Raw genomic sequence first — 13,754 nt, forward strand, 5'->3', positions numbered from 1 at the left:
TTGAATGTTTATTTATTTTTGAGAGAGAGAGGAAGAGAGTGAAACGGGGAAGGGCAGAGAGAGAGGGAGACACAGAATCCAAAGCAGGCTCCAGGCTCTGAGCTGTCAGCACAGAGCCTGACGTGGCTTGAACTCATGAACAGTGAGATCATGACCTGAGCCAAAGTTGGAGGCTTAACCGACTGAGCCACCCAGGCACCCCTGGATGCAATTCTTTTTTATAGAACAGGAAACTAGATCCTATTGTCATATGTCACAAATATTAACAAATATTAACTCATCAAGTTGGTCAATATGTGCCAGAGTGTGGTACCTTCAAGGGAGGGGGAAGAAAAAAAAAAAAAAAAAAAAACAAGAAAAATCAGTAGTGTTCTATTCTTTAGGAAAACATTTGTAAACAGAAGCATTAGTATGTGAGTATATTAACCTACTATGATATATTCTCCTTCATGTGATTCATCTTTTTGCTATATTTTTGGCATTTTTTTTCAAAAAAAAAATACAAAGAATGTGAGTGACAATAGCTAAATAACCTCAAAGAAATGTCAAAATATAGCAATATAGTAAACACAATTAAATAAGATGTTAAGGTAGTAGTTCAAAAGGCAAGTAAGCAATGACAGCTAATGTTTATTGAGCATTTACTATGCACTATCTACTCCATGCCAAATTATTTGCCTGCATCACCTAATTTATTCCTTATAGAAACCAAAGATGGTTTTACTGATGAGGACACTGAGGCTCAATTTTAAACCTAAAAATGGGGCAAAGCCAACATTTGAAGTTGTATAGTTTCACTGCAGAAAGGATGCTCTTAATCTCTAAGGTATTTCTTCCCCATGGCGGCAGGTCAGTGGTCTACTGCTCCTATGTTAATGATTTTCTCTTCTGTAATGTTTCTTGTGAATTTCAGCCTTGCGAATTTCATCTCTAGAATTGTAACTCTGTGCTGTCATTATTGGTTTAACGTTCCCTATTGGTTTATGAATATTTTGAAAGAAAGATTTATTTCCCTTATATGTTTTCACACCAATAATGGAGCAAAGTATATGATACACTTTAGGTTTGATCTTATGCTTATAAGATTTAATAGAATAAACTAATATATTGGCTGACATCATAATATTTGAAACATATTTCCTTAATATCAGACCTCTCACAAACCAAGAGAAATGACACAATAGGGAGTAAAATATGGTTGGAAATGAAGAATTGTTCCTGCTACATTATATATATATATATATATATATATATATATATATATATATAGAGAGAGAGAGAGAGAGAGAGAGAGAGAGAGAACTTGTTCAAATATATATATATATATATATATATATATATATATATATATATATATATATAAAACATTGTTTAAGTTTCCTTGTCTATGGAACCAGAGAGCTGGTTTACATGATTCCTTTCTAGCTCTACTTGGTAGAAATACATTATATGGAAAAGATAAACTTACTGTTATAAGTGATGTTGAAGCCACGTCCTGACATTGAGTGGTCAGCTTGAAATTCCAATCGCAGTATATGACTATTACTAGTCAGATGGGAGGGCACCTCGGCCCCAGTAAAGGTTCCAAGAATCGGGGAGTCTGGAGAGTCACCATCTTTAACCGCAAGGAAGTCAAACTGAGATTCCAGATCAAAGTCATTAAAAGAAAGATGTATCCGACTCCCTGGATCAGAGATTATGGTCCAGATGCAGTTTAAATTATTTCCATACCCTTCTGGGTAATCAGGAGAAAGCACTGTTCCCATTGGTGCAGTAAAGTTAGACAGGCAAGGAACTGTTAAAATTATAAAATACAATAAATGTTCAAAAGTAATATTTCACCTTATTTTGCCACATTCTACAACTATGATAACCAATTAGTTGCTTGAAAAAAATAAGATTAAACAATGTAAATTATCTTATAAAACAGAGAAAAAAAGGTTACTATTTTCACATATTAGAAAAGGCAACTATTACTTTGGATAACCGTGTGTTTAAATATGCACAAAAATATCATAGGAGTAATAAAGGCAATTTATTTAGACATCTATCATATTTATGTTAGAGTGCTGTTCAAGGTTTTTGTTTCTTTGCATATGAAAGAAGACTGGTGAGGCACCTGGGTAGGAAAGAAGACTGGTGAGGCACCTGGGTAGCTCAGTCCTTTAAGCAAGGGACTCTGGATTGATTTCTGCTTCAGGTCATGATCTCACCCTGGGGGGATCGAGCCCCACGCAGCCTCTGTGCTGAGCTGCTGATTGTAGAGCCTTCTTGAGATTCTCTCCCTCTTCCTCTGCCTTGCCCTTCTCCTTCCCTCTCTCTCTCTCTCTCTTTCTCAATTAAAAAAAAAAATGGTGAAATATATACAGATTTCCATACAAAGCAATAATGCGCATCAAATGATTGAAGACAAAAAATATTATGCGGATATTAACAGAACTGGGATGTTGTAGCACAGACAAAACGTGGACGAGGGTGGTGACTAGGTGAGTTTCAATCCTACCATTGCCATGGGAAGCTCTAAGAGTTTACAACACAGATAAGGAGACAAAGGAGACAAACTAACTTTTATAAACATCCACCACTAGTGGCTAATGCTGGAAAAATAACTAAACTCACACCTTTCTAAGATGAAGTTTCTCACTGCCCCTGCTCCATCCCTCTCCAGTTTTCTTTTAACTTTTCAAAACATCTAAGCTAAAGTATCACACAGAACATTTAGAAAGTTGAAAAAAGATAAAAAACAGAAAAGTAAATGGTCTTAGTGCATAGCGGATTTCATAAAGGAATGATGTATTGTCTTCTGGTGTTTTTTATTACATAATTTAAACAAAATCAAACTCATGTAATTTTGCACCAAATTTTATTTACAAAGAGTATGAACCTTAGGCCTGAAAATAGTTTGCTAAATTTCTGTCTAGAAAAGTTGTATTAACTTTTACTGAAATATAACTCATACTGAAATATAATTAATACGTTAGAGAGTACAAAACCTCCACCAGCATAAAATATTATGACTATTTGACCTTTCTTAATTGATAGGAACAATGATATCTCATATTAGTAATTTGCCCTTCTTTGCCTACTAGTAAATATGAAGATTCCTCCATTTTCTCTTTTTTGGGAATTATAGGCTCATGAAATCTGATATTTAAGACTATGAACTCTTAGTTTATAATATTCATTCAATATTACAATTCATATAGTATTCCTACATTATTCTGTTAATAATTTTAGCATAATTTGTTTTAATTTGAGTTAAAAATAATAATTTCTTTATATTTCATTTAAGTTCAGATCTTTTATTAACATTCAGAAATTAGACCAATATCTACCTATCTACAGAAATATAAAGACAAAAATATACCTATACCTACATATATGCATAAAATATGTAAAATAACAATAGGGATTATATATATATATATGTGTGTGTGTGTGTGTGTGTGTGTATATATATATATATATATATATATATATATATAATCAGTTACTTATTATACATGTATAATTATTTATCATTTTAAATAAATACTTTCTAACCTAAGCTTGCCTCATCTGTACGGACCGATGTTAAAACCAGGTCTTGGAAACTGATAGCCACTGGGCTGGATCCAGACTGCAAATGTGTTTGATACAATTTTTTCTTATGCCTGTACAAAAATTTGAAGTCACATTTTAAAATCAATCTATCTCACATTGAGGTGGAAAAATGTGGAGTTCTAGCTTCTTTGAAAAAGTGAATGCACTACAGTTGCCTACCACTTCCATAATGGGGACACACGTACCTAGTCCTGTGCCCTTTTCAAACTTTTACCTGCCTGCATCCAGGAATCTTCTGATTATATAACCCTTGATCTAAATGTAGGCTCAGCAAACGTGTTCTGTAAAGGGACAGATAGTAAATCCTTTGGCTTTATAAGCCACATGGTCAATTTTGCAACTACTTAAGTCTGCCACTATAGCAGGAGTCAACTCTTAACTCTTCCTATAGCAAGGAAAGCAGCCATGTGCAACAGGTAAACCAAAGTACACAGTTCTGTTCCAGCAAAACTTTGTTTCCAAATGAGGCTTCAGGCTAGATTTGTCACACAGTCCTTAGTTTGCTAGTCTCTGATCTAAATGATCCCCATTTGGGACAAGGGATGACCAAAATCTGTCATGCTGATCTCCTTTGTCAGATAAATAGGCCAATGCCAATATAATACTCTAAACCCTTAATTGTATTAGATGCAGTTGTTACTGTAATTTCCTTTGACTCAGTGTTATATTTCTGTGAGTACCATATGAATTTTACAGTAGTAACTTAATATTGTTAGATGTATCTTTATGTACTTTAGTACATAGGGACTTTTTCTTTTAAAAAAGTCTCATGTCTATTCTATTGTTGCCTATTTTTTTACCTAGCTGTGTATCAGCACATTACATCCGTTCTCAAAGAAATTATGTTAGGATTTTTACTGAAATTTCAAGGCAATTTCTATATAATTCACATATTTAATATAATGCCCTCTCATTCTGTAACATGCATCTATCTCTTTTTTTTTTTTTTTCCATAAACTCTCCTTTTCTGAATAAGCTTGTAATTTTCTGTGAGTTATTTGGAATTATGTAAGAATTATTTCTACATATTTTATAATTTTATTTTTCTGAGTAAATTAACTTTCAATTACATTTTCAAATTAGATATTGTTGGTATACAGGAAACTATTCGTTACTACGTATTTATAATATATCAAGTTTTAGGACTTTATTCTTTTTAAAAATAGTAAAAAATGTCTTCTCTAGAATTTCAAGAGTTTAATTTGTTTTAGTCAGCATTATTTTAAATATTTTATTGACTGTATTTTAGCATCTCTTAAATGACTTAAAATAGTTTTATTTTTTATTTTCTTTTAAATTTTTTAATGTTTATTTTTTAGAGAGAGAGAGACACAGAGCATGAGCAGGGGGAGGAGCAGAGACAGAGGGAGACACAGAATCTAAAGCAAGCTACTGGCTCTGAGCTATCAGCACAGAGCCAGACACAGGGCTCAAACCCATGAACCGTGAGATCATGACCCAAGCCGAAGTCGGATGCTTAACCAACTGAGCCACCCAGATGCCCCCAAATAGTTTTATTTTTGGTGTGATACACTACATTACTAGATTCTCCATATTACACAAACATTGTCTCCATGGAAGGATACCTAGAACTAAAGGTCTTTAAGTGAAATCTTTTGAAGTATTGCTAAGGTTTCCACAATGCTAACGAAATCCAATCAAATTCTCCTAATATATTGTCTTCTTTCACAGCAGGAACTTCACAAGGTGATCTTGGTTAGGGATGAACACTGGCATTAAAGGAGAGGGATCTATTGAGGAGGTCTATGCTCTCTTCCTCCCCTACATCCCCTAAAGAGCAAGCAAAACATATTTTAATTAGGGAAATTTCTGGAACATTTGAAAAATACCCACTTTGCTAAAACATCAGATTAGGTATCATCGCAATATGTATCCAGACACTATACTGAGAGATAGTATTGCTTGCTTATTTTCTATTTTCTTTTTCATTTCTTTCTTTTTACTTTTTTGTTTTGTTTTTGTTTTTGAAGAGAGAGAGAGAGAGAGCTTGCATGAGTAGGGCAGAGGCGCAGAGGGGAAGAGAGAGAGAATCTCAAGTAGGCTCCACATTCAGTGCAGAGCCCAACACGGGGGTCAAGACCTGAGCTGAAATTCAGAGCCAGACACTCAACCAAATGAACTACCCAGGTACCCCTATTATTTTTAACTATGCAAAATATATATCAGATGACCTGTAGTCTCTTTAAAAGTTCTGTTACTTCTTTAAAAATGTTAAATAACTTCAGAATGCTACATAAGAAACATTTTTTTTTATTTTCATGAGTATTGGCTTTCTACGTTACCATTGAATAGTGAATAGTCAAAACCAAAAAGCAAAATTTTCCATATTGCACCCATATCTGGGAAGTTACATTTGTTGGTATTTAACTGAAACTAAAAGTATATCAATAGATAATACAAATTATATTTTTGTTGTAGTTACATTGGAATGTTTTCATGTATTTAAACAAATACATTCTTTTAATCTAACCATACTGTATATCATAAACATTAATGGAGTTTTTTTCTGTGCAATATAAATAAACGGCACATAAGTATGCATTAGTGTGAGCATCTACAAGCAAAAATAAGTTCATGCATTATACATAGAATATAAGCTTTAAATATTTTAAGTGTTTCTGATTGAAAATAAGCATATACTATCTTGTTAAAATAAATAAATGAATCTACTAGAATTAGCTCAGATGTATAATTTCCATAAGAGGTATCCTATCTATAAAGTATAAAGTGCCATCAATAAAATTCTATAAGAACAGATGTAATATATATTTTGCAATTACCAAGTGAACTATGTTAACTTTATTTAAATCTTTAATGAAATTTATAATTTGGCATAAGCACACTTGTTAAAGATAGTATCACAAAGTGCTACTCATTCAAAAATAATTACACGGTTCCAGCTCTTTGCAATTAATTACAAAAGCAATTATATGCAAGGACAGGGTAACATATGCTGTCAGAAAGCAAAGCATTTGGTACTCACAGATACAGATGGGTATGTTTGCAGACCATTGGTTATTCTCTTGACAAACAATGGATTTCTCTCCAATTAATTCAAACCCAAACTGGCACTCGAACCTTAAAACATCACGATTAGAAAATCCATCTCCTTCTCTAATTCCATATAAGGGTGTACCAGGATCACCACAACTTTCTTTTTCAATTTCTGCAAAAATAGAAGATTAAAGTCACCTTCCAAGGGTTTTAGGCATATGATATCCGCATCACCAGTTTAGTAGATGTACACTCTCTATATCTGAGATATATCAGAAAAAAAAGATTAATATTTTCCAAATTTAATTTTTTTCTTTTGCTACTCTTCTTTTAATTTTTTTAATGTTTATTACTTTTGAGAATGAGAGAGAGAGAGTGCACAAGCAGGGGAAGGGCAGAGAGAGAGGGGGAGACACAGAATCTGAAGCAAGCTGTAGGCTCTGAGCTGCCAGCACAGAGACTGATGCGAGATTTGAACCCACAGACCACGAGATCATGACCCGATCCGAAGTCAGACACAATCAACTGAGCCTCCCAGGTGCCCCTCTTTTGCTATTCCTGTGAACACAATTTGATGACATGACCTTTAGGGAACAATTAATGTAGTTCTCTCATTTTGTAGATGGGAAAACTGAGGTCATCAGAGCACAGGGCAGTGTTTGTGCCCAACAGCACAATTATGACAAGATTTAAATTTCTGTGTGCACTACATATATGCACACACCTATATACACACGTACGCATTTCCCCCAAATACTGAAAACATCTCTTATCTGTACATGATGCAGTGAACCCTTACATCATGACCAGGATGTGAGGTAATGTCTGCCTCAGGGCTCCTACAGCTCTCAGTGAATGCCTTTCCCCCTAGGAGCTGCCATTTTCCCTGACACTTGTTGGTGTAATTATTTCCCCTACTAGACCCCCCCAAAAAAACTCCTTACGACAGGTATCAATTTTGTATTCCAAATTACCCAGATACGTTCCTCCAGGAATGTTTTTTATATGAATTAAAATGAAGAAGATTGGTTAAAATTCTCTTAAAAGCACATGAAAGCACTCTCTTAACTTGTATTCAAAGAGGCTCCAAATGTCTGGGGTCTTCACATGAAGCTATGAATGTCAGTGGTAAATTACTGTGATGGTTGTTTAGGTTTTTAATTCACATGAAATCACATTAATACAGTTCTCAAAACTACAGCAAAAAAATTAAAATTACAGTTAAAAGGTAAAAGTTGGAGATAAAGTTATGGCCTCTGTTCTGATATTCCAACAAGCATACATTGTTGGTTCTGCAATCTACCAGCACCAATTTAGTGTGTATCTTTCCGATTCTTTCCCCATGCTTTTATAATTATACATAGACATACATAATATGGAATATTATAAACATCTATATTTATACGAATATAAAAATCTTATCTACAACCATATAGTATTGTTTACGTATGTATGATACTTTATGTGGTAGTATGCTGTTAAAGGTATTCTATAACTTGCTTTTATTTTAACCAAACAATAATTTTGGATTAACTTTTGAACCCCCTTATATTTTTAGCAGAAACCACATATGGGTACAATGATTCCTTTAATACACTGGATTTGATATTTTCTTTTTACTTATGCCATAGTGACTTTAGTCTAGATTTTTGTATAATTCTATCCCTATCCAGGTGTAATATCAGAGAAAGAGGTTTGTAATTTTGCAACTTTCACTGGTCTTTAGGCTAGTTTGTAGAACAGGAAAAGTTAGATCCCTGGGTGTTAGAATGTGTTAAGAGAAAATGTTGGCTGAGTGTGGGCTAATTTTGAAGTAGGTATCTGACTATCAGTTTAATCTCTCCAAAAATTTTTTTCTACTCAAAGCATTTTTTTGGGGGTGGCAGAGGAAGGGGCAATATTGGCAACTTACATATTTTAGAAAAATGACATTTTCCAGGATTTGGAAAATGTTAAGTGGGAGTAAACAGGCTTAAGTGCTAGGTTATGGTGGGATGACATTGTCAACAGGCTCACAAAATTGCATTTCTCTCATGCCTTGAAATTGAAATTGTTTCTGTTATCGAAAAAATGGATTCTTCTTCATCTGAAAATGTCTTTATTTTGCCCTTACTATTGAATGATAGTTGATAAGCCACAGATTTTAATTCAAAGTTATGTTCCATCACCATTTTGAAGGTGTTTTCCCCTGGCCTTGTATCCATCCAGTAATTCTGATGAGAAATATGATACCAAAGGGATTCTAATTTTCTTATCATTAATCTGTCCTATGCATCTTTCTTCTCCCTTACCATAAATAGTGGCATTCCTTTTTAGACTTGCTGGGGATTTTATTTTGTTTTATTTTATTTTATTTTATTTTATTTTATTTTATTTTATTTTATCTTATCTTATTTTATTTTATTTTTATTTTATTTATTTTATTTTATCTTATCTATTATTTTATTTTGTTTTGTTTTATTTTTAGTTTAAAGAGAGAGAGAGAGAACATGGGTGGGGGAGAGGGGCAGAAGGAGAAAGAGAGAGAATCTCAAGCAGGTTCCATGCTCAGTGTGGAGCCTGATGCAGGGCTCAATCTCACAACCCTGGAATCATGACCTGAGCTGAAATCAAGAATCATATGCTCAAATCAACTGAGCCACCCAATCGACCCTAGACTTGCTGTTTTTAATGTCACTATCATTTACCTAGGTATTGGTTTATAATTTTTTTACACTTGGCGCTTGATAGATTTTATCTGTCAAATAACTTGCAAGGATTTTTTTAAGTTTTAAGAAATTTTTAGCAGTCTTTCCTTTAAAATATTGTTTCTTATATACTCTTATCTCTCTAAAACTCATTTACATTGAATATTGGAATTTGAGGTCTAGCCTTCCTGTTGCTCAATCTTTCAAATTCTCATTTTTCAAATTCTCTATTCTGCATTGTTGAAGAAATATATATGTAAATATATATAACCTCAATTCAACCTATAGACTGAAAAATTATGTTGTCATTTCTTGAATACTTAATGATTATTACTTTTTATTGTTTCATAAACTTCTATTATTTGTTCATGAATACAGTTTCTGCCTTTATTTTTGTGAGGATATCTATATAATGATTTACAATGATTTTCTTTTCCTCTCTTAACTATGTTTCCTTGGGTATAAGTAGAAGCATATGAAGAGAACAGCAGAGAAAATATTCTTCTAAAGCAGCATGTTGGAAGATAATGTGGTAAATCAGACTGGTTGTCAAGCCTGTGATGAAGGGGCAGGAGGAAGTACTTGAAAAGAGAACAAGATTGTTGGCTTTGAGCATCTGTCAAATAAACATTCGTATTTGCTTGCTTCTCTGTAACACTGCAGGTCCTAAAATCCCCATCTTCACCTTCAACACCTGCCACCTTCAAGCTTATTTCTTCTAATGTCAGAATCACCTTGTATTTCTAGGTATTAACTTTTCCCTCTATTAATCTGTGGTACAGTCCACTCTTGTGGTCTTCATTTTGAGTTAGAACACTCTTTTTTTGAAAAGATTGTTTATTTATTTTGGGAGATGGAGAGGGCATGAGTGAAGGAGAGGCAGAGAGAGAGGGAGAGAGAGAGAATCCCGAGCAGTCTCCATGCTCAGCATGGAGTTCCCATGTGGGGCTTGAACTCATGACTATGAGATTATGACCTAAGCCAATATCAAGAGTCCGTTGCTTAACCAGCTGAACCACGCAGGCACCCTAGGTGATTACTGCACTGGACTCTCTTCCATATCTGGGCATTTGGCTCCATAGCTGAAAAATTTTCCTCTGTGGTAATCACTGTGGTTTCTCAGCACTGTTAGGGGACCCCTCCCTGGAGGCTTCTAGCCCCAGTGCCCAGTGGCCTCTTATGCATAAACTGTAACAGCAGTCTCCCATGATGGCACTGGTTTATGAGATTCTCAGCTTACCTCTGTATTTCACATATGTATATTTACAAGTTTATTTATATATATTTTTCTTAGGAATCTTCTACAGCCTCATGGAAACTGAGATTTCCTCTTCTCATTCTTAAGCATCAGTGAATTTTTAAAATATATTTTCTAACACCTTTGGTTTAGGACTGAAAGTAAGTGCTTACTCTACTATTTTGAAACCATATGTTTCTTTCTTTGCTCCTTGATTTTTAAAAGTCAAACATATACTTTCAAACAAAGATATAATTTCAAAGCTGCAGTACTCTCAGACTGAAAAACAACATGCAGTAAGTATAATAAATAGATACCTATCATGCATCACTGCCTTTGAAATTTTTTTTTACCTGAGGTGAAACTAATATCTGAACAAATAATCAATATGCAACAGCTGGTTGTTACAGTAGAAATAGTCCGAAAGGAAAGTTAATAATAATGACTATCATTTTTTGAGTATCGAGACTGTACTGGCACCATGAAAACCTTTATTTAAAACATCAATTATGTAATTTAATCCTCATAACAACCCCATGAAGAAATCATTGTCATCTCCATTTACAGATGAGAAAACTGAGGGTCAGAAAAGGTGACTAAAGCTCTAGACTGAATATTTGTGCCCCCCTCATCCCAATTCATATGCTGAAACCTAATCCCCAGTGTGATGGCATTTGGAGGTAGAGTTTTTAGGAGTTTTAGAGTTTTAGGTCATGAAGGTAGGACCCTGATTAATGGGATTAGTGCCCTTATGAAAGAAGCCTTATAAAGCTCCTTTGCCTCTTCTGCCATGTGAGGACACAGGGAGAAGACGGCCCTCTAGGAATAGGAAATGGACTCTCATCAGGCACCGAATCTGCCAGTACCTAGATCTTGGATTTTCTAGTCTCCAGACTAGATAGATATTTGTTGTCATAAGCCACTGAGTCTATGATATTTTTGTTTCAACAGCCCAAACAAAGACTATAACTTGGACAATTTCACAAAGCTTGTGTATTGCAGAGTTCAGGTATATAGCAGTCTTAATCACGAAACCATATCAGAGGAATTTTTATTCTTTACCTACTTAGAAACATATATTTTGTTTCTAATGTGTACCAAAATAATACTAAGCATAAGGAATATAAAGATAAATAAGATGTTTCCCTTTTGTTCTTAAATGAGGGCACAAAGGAGGTATAGCTAAGTCCCCTTGGAGCTGGAGACTGGCAAACAGGTAAAGGCTTCAGTGAAGAGGTGATCCTTGAGCCTTCTTAGTGTTACTTCACTGAATGAAATGGAGAAGAGTAAGGAAGGAAAGGTGGAAGAAAAGCACTATCAGAAAAGATACGTAGTCTTTTTTCTTCTTTTTCCTTCTGTAGGTGGTGACTTGGTTGGGGTTAAGAGGATGAGTCCATTGGGGATACTTTAAAAGAATACCATAGACTGGGTGGTTTATAAACAACAGAAATCTGTTTCTCTCAGTTTTAAGGGTTGGGAAGTTTAAGATCAAATGCCAGCAGATTTGGTGTCTGGAGACAGCCTATTTCCTGGTTAATAGGCAGCCTTCTTTTTGCTGTGATGGGGTCCAGGGCAGGCCATACCAGAGTGGCCACTTTGATGTGTGGATTGTTTTGAGCTGAAGACAATCAGGACCCAAGGGACCCAGGAGGAGCTTTTGCCTCCCTCTCAACTGCCTGAACGCATTCAGATAAAGAGCCTGGCCTGAAAGACAGCTATCACCGAAAATAACAAAGAGTATGAGGTGTATATGATAAGCTGGAAGGAACCCAACAAGGCCTGTTGATTTAGATTCCTCTCCATGTTCCATTGTCTCTGCAGGGCAGGGCAAACATTTGTTTAAAAACATAAGTTCTCCCCTTCTTCCTGTAAATTGTCTTCCTCCCCTTTGAAATCCCAGACCCCTATATCCTTCTCCCTAGATCAGTATGGTATATAAACCTCAATTGTTTGACTCTCAAGGAGCTGAATATCATTGGGGTTCATGTAAATATGAAATCAACATCTGTTTTTCTCCTGTTAGTCTGTCTTATGTCAACTTAATTAGAACCTAGAAGGGAAAACTTTCTTCTCCTATAGTTGCGTCCTCAGGTGGTGGAAGAGGTGAGGGAGTTCTTTGGGGGCACTACTCCCCATTCATTGGGATTCCAGTCTGGTGACCTAATCACCTCCCAAAGGCCCCACCTCCAAATCCATCACATTGGGCATTGGATTTCAACATATAAATTTCAGGGGAATACAAATATTCAGCCAATAGCAGAGGCAGTGATGGTGGCACTAAGGGTTGAGGAGGTGGTGAGGTCAAGTAGGTGATAAGGTGGTTGGGGGGCAAACAATAAGAAACAAGACCAAGCAGGCAGGCAGGAATGTTGGAAGATTAAGTATATATAAGGGGATTGTGAAAAGCATAAATTTGACAGTAAGGGTAACCAGACTTCTCACTATCAACAAGAAGATGTAGAAAAAGGAAAGGCTTCAAAGAACCCTGAGGGAAAACAAAACTGGGGAATGGGTGTGCACTTGTGTTTAAAATGTAGATAAACACAGATTAGACATAGATTAAATGTATTTACATATATACATATATATGTCAAACATAAAGGCATACACACATATATATATGTGTGCGTGTGTGTGTGTGTGTGTGTTCATGTGTGTGTATATGCACACGTATTTTATAGTTCCACTCACTATAAATACAAAGAGCAATAAATCTCTATGGCAAAAGGCACACTAAGTGCCCAGATCTTGGTTTCTAAATGTCATTATTTACTAAAACGTACCAGGAAGGCTAATTCCCGGGTTGGACAAGGAAAAGAACAATGTAACTCTAGAACACCCTGATGAGTCAAAAAAAAATTGCTTAAAGAACAGTGGAGACATATCAAAAGCACATAAAGACCAGCTTAAGGGGGTCCCACTGGCCATTCTGGGACAGTTTCACCATCAAAACACCACTAATAATGATAGATTACAACTGATTGAATGCAATTTAAATGCATAAATCTGTACTGATATAAACATGAGTGAGGAGAGAAAACTCTGCATGTAGAATGACAGTTCAAAAAAAATGTAGAATTAATAAAAATAGAACATCAACATTTTGTAGGCATCATAGCGATTTTGGGTTCTGGGTGAATTTTTGATAAAAAACAAAATAATAGTGTAGTCTTGGATTACCTCTCTGTAAAACAAGTACCAATCACAAAGCT

The 13,754-nt window shown here is 35.0% G+C and overlaps 1 protein-coding gene across 3 annotated transcripts in view; it reads right to left on the bottom strand.

Moving 5' to 3' along the window:
- The window catches only part of CSMD3 (CUB and Sushi multiple domains 3), a 1,240,952-nt gene that overhangs the window by 437,777 nt on the left and 789,421 nt on the right, over positions 1–13,754 (bottom strand). For all 3 annotated transcript variants that reach the window (XM_042923788.1, XM_042923787.1, XM_042923786.1), the window contains 2 exons: positions 6,608–6,790; positions 1,469–1,795 (listed from right to left, as the gene is read on the bottom strand). In XM_042923788.1, coding sequence (XP_042779722.1) covers positions 1,469–1,795; positions 6,608–6,790 — 510 coding nt within the window. The remainder of the gene's footprint in view (positions 1–1,468; positions 1,796–6,607; positions 6,791–13,754) is intronic.

This window comes from Panthera leo, chromosome F2 (assembly GCF_018350215.1).
Source record: "Panthera leo isolate Ple1 chromosome F2, P.leo_Ple1_pat1.1, whole genome shotgun sequence".
NCBI lineage: Eukaryota > Metazoa > Chordata > Mammalia > Carnivora > Felidae > Panthera > Panthera leo.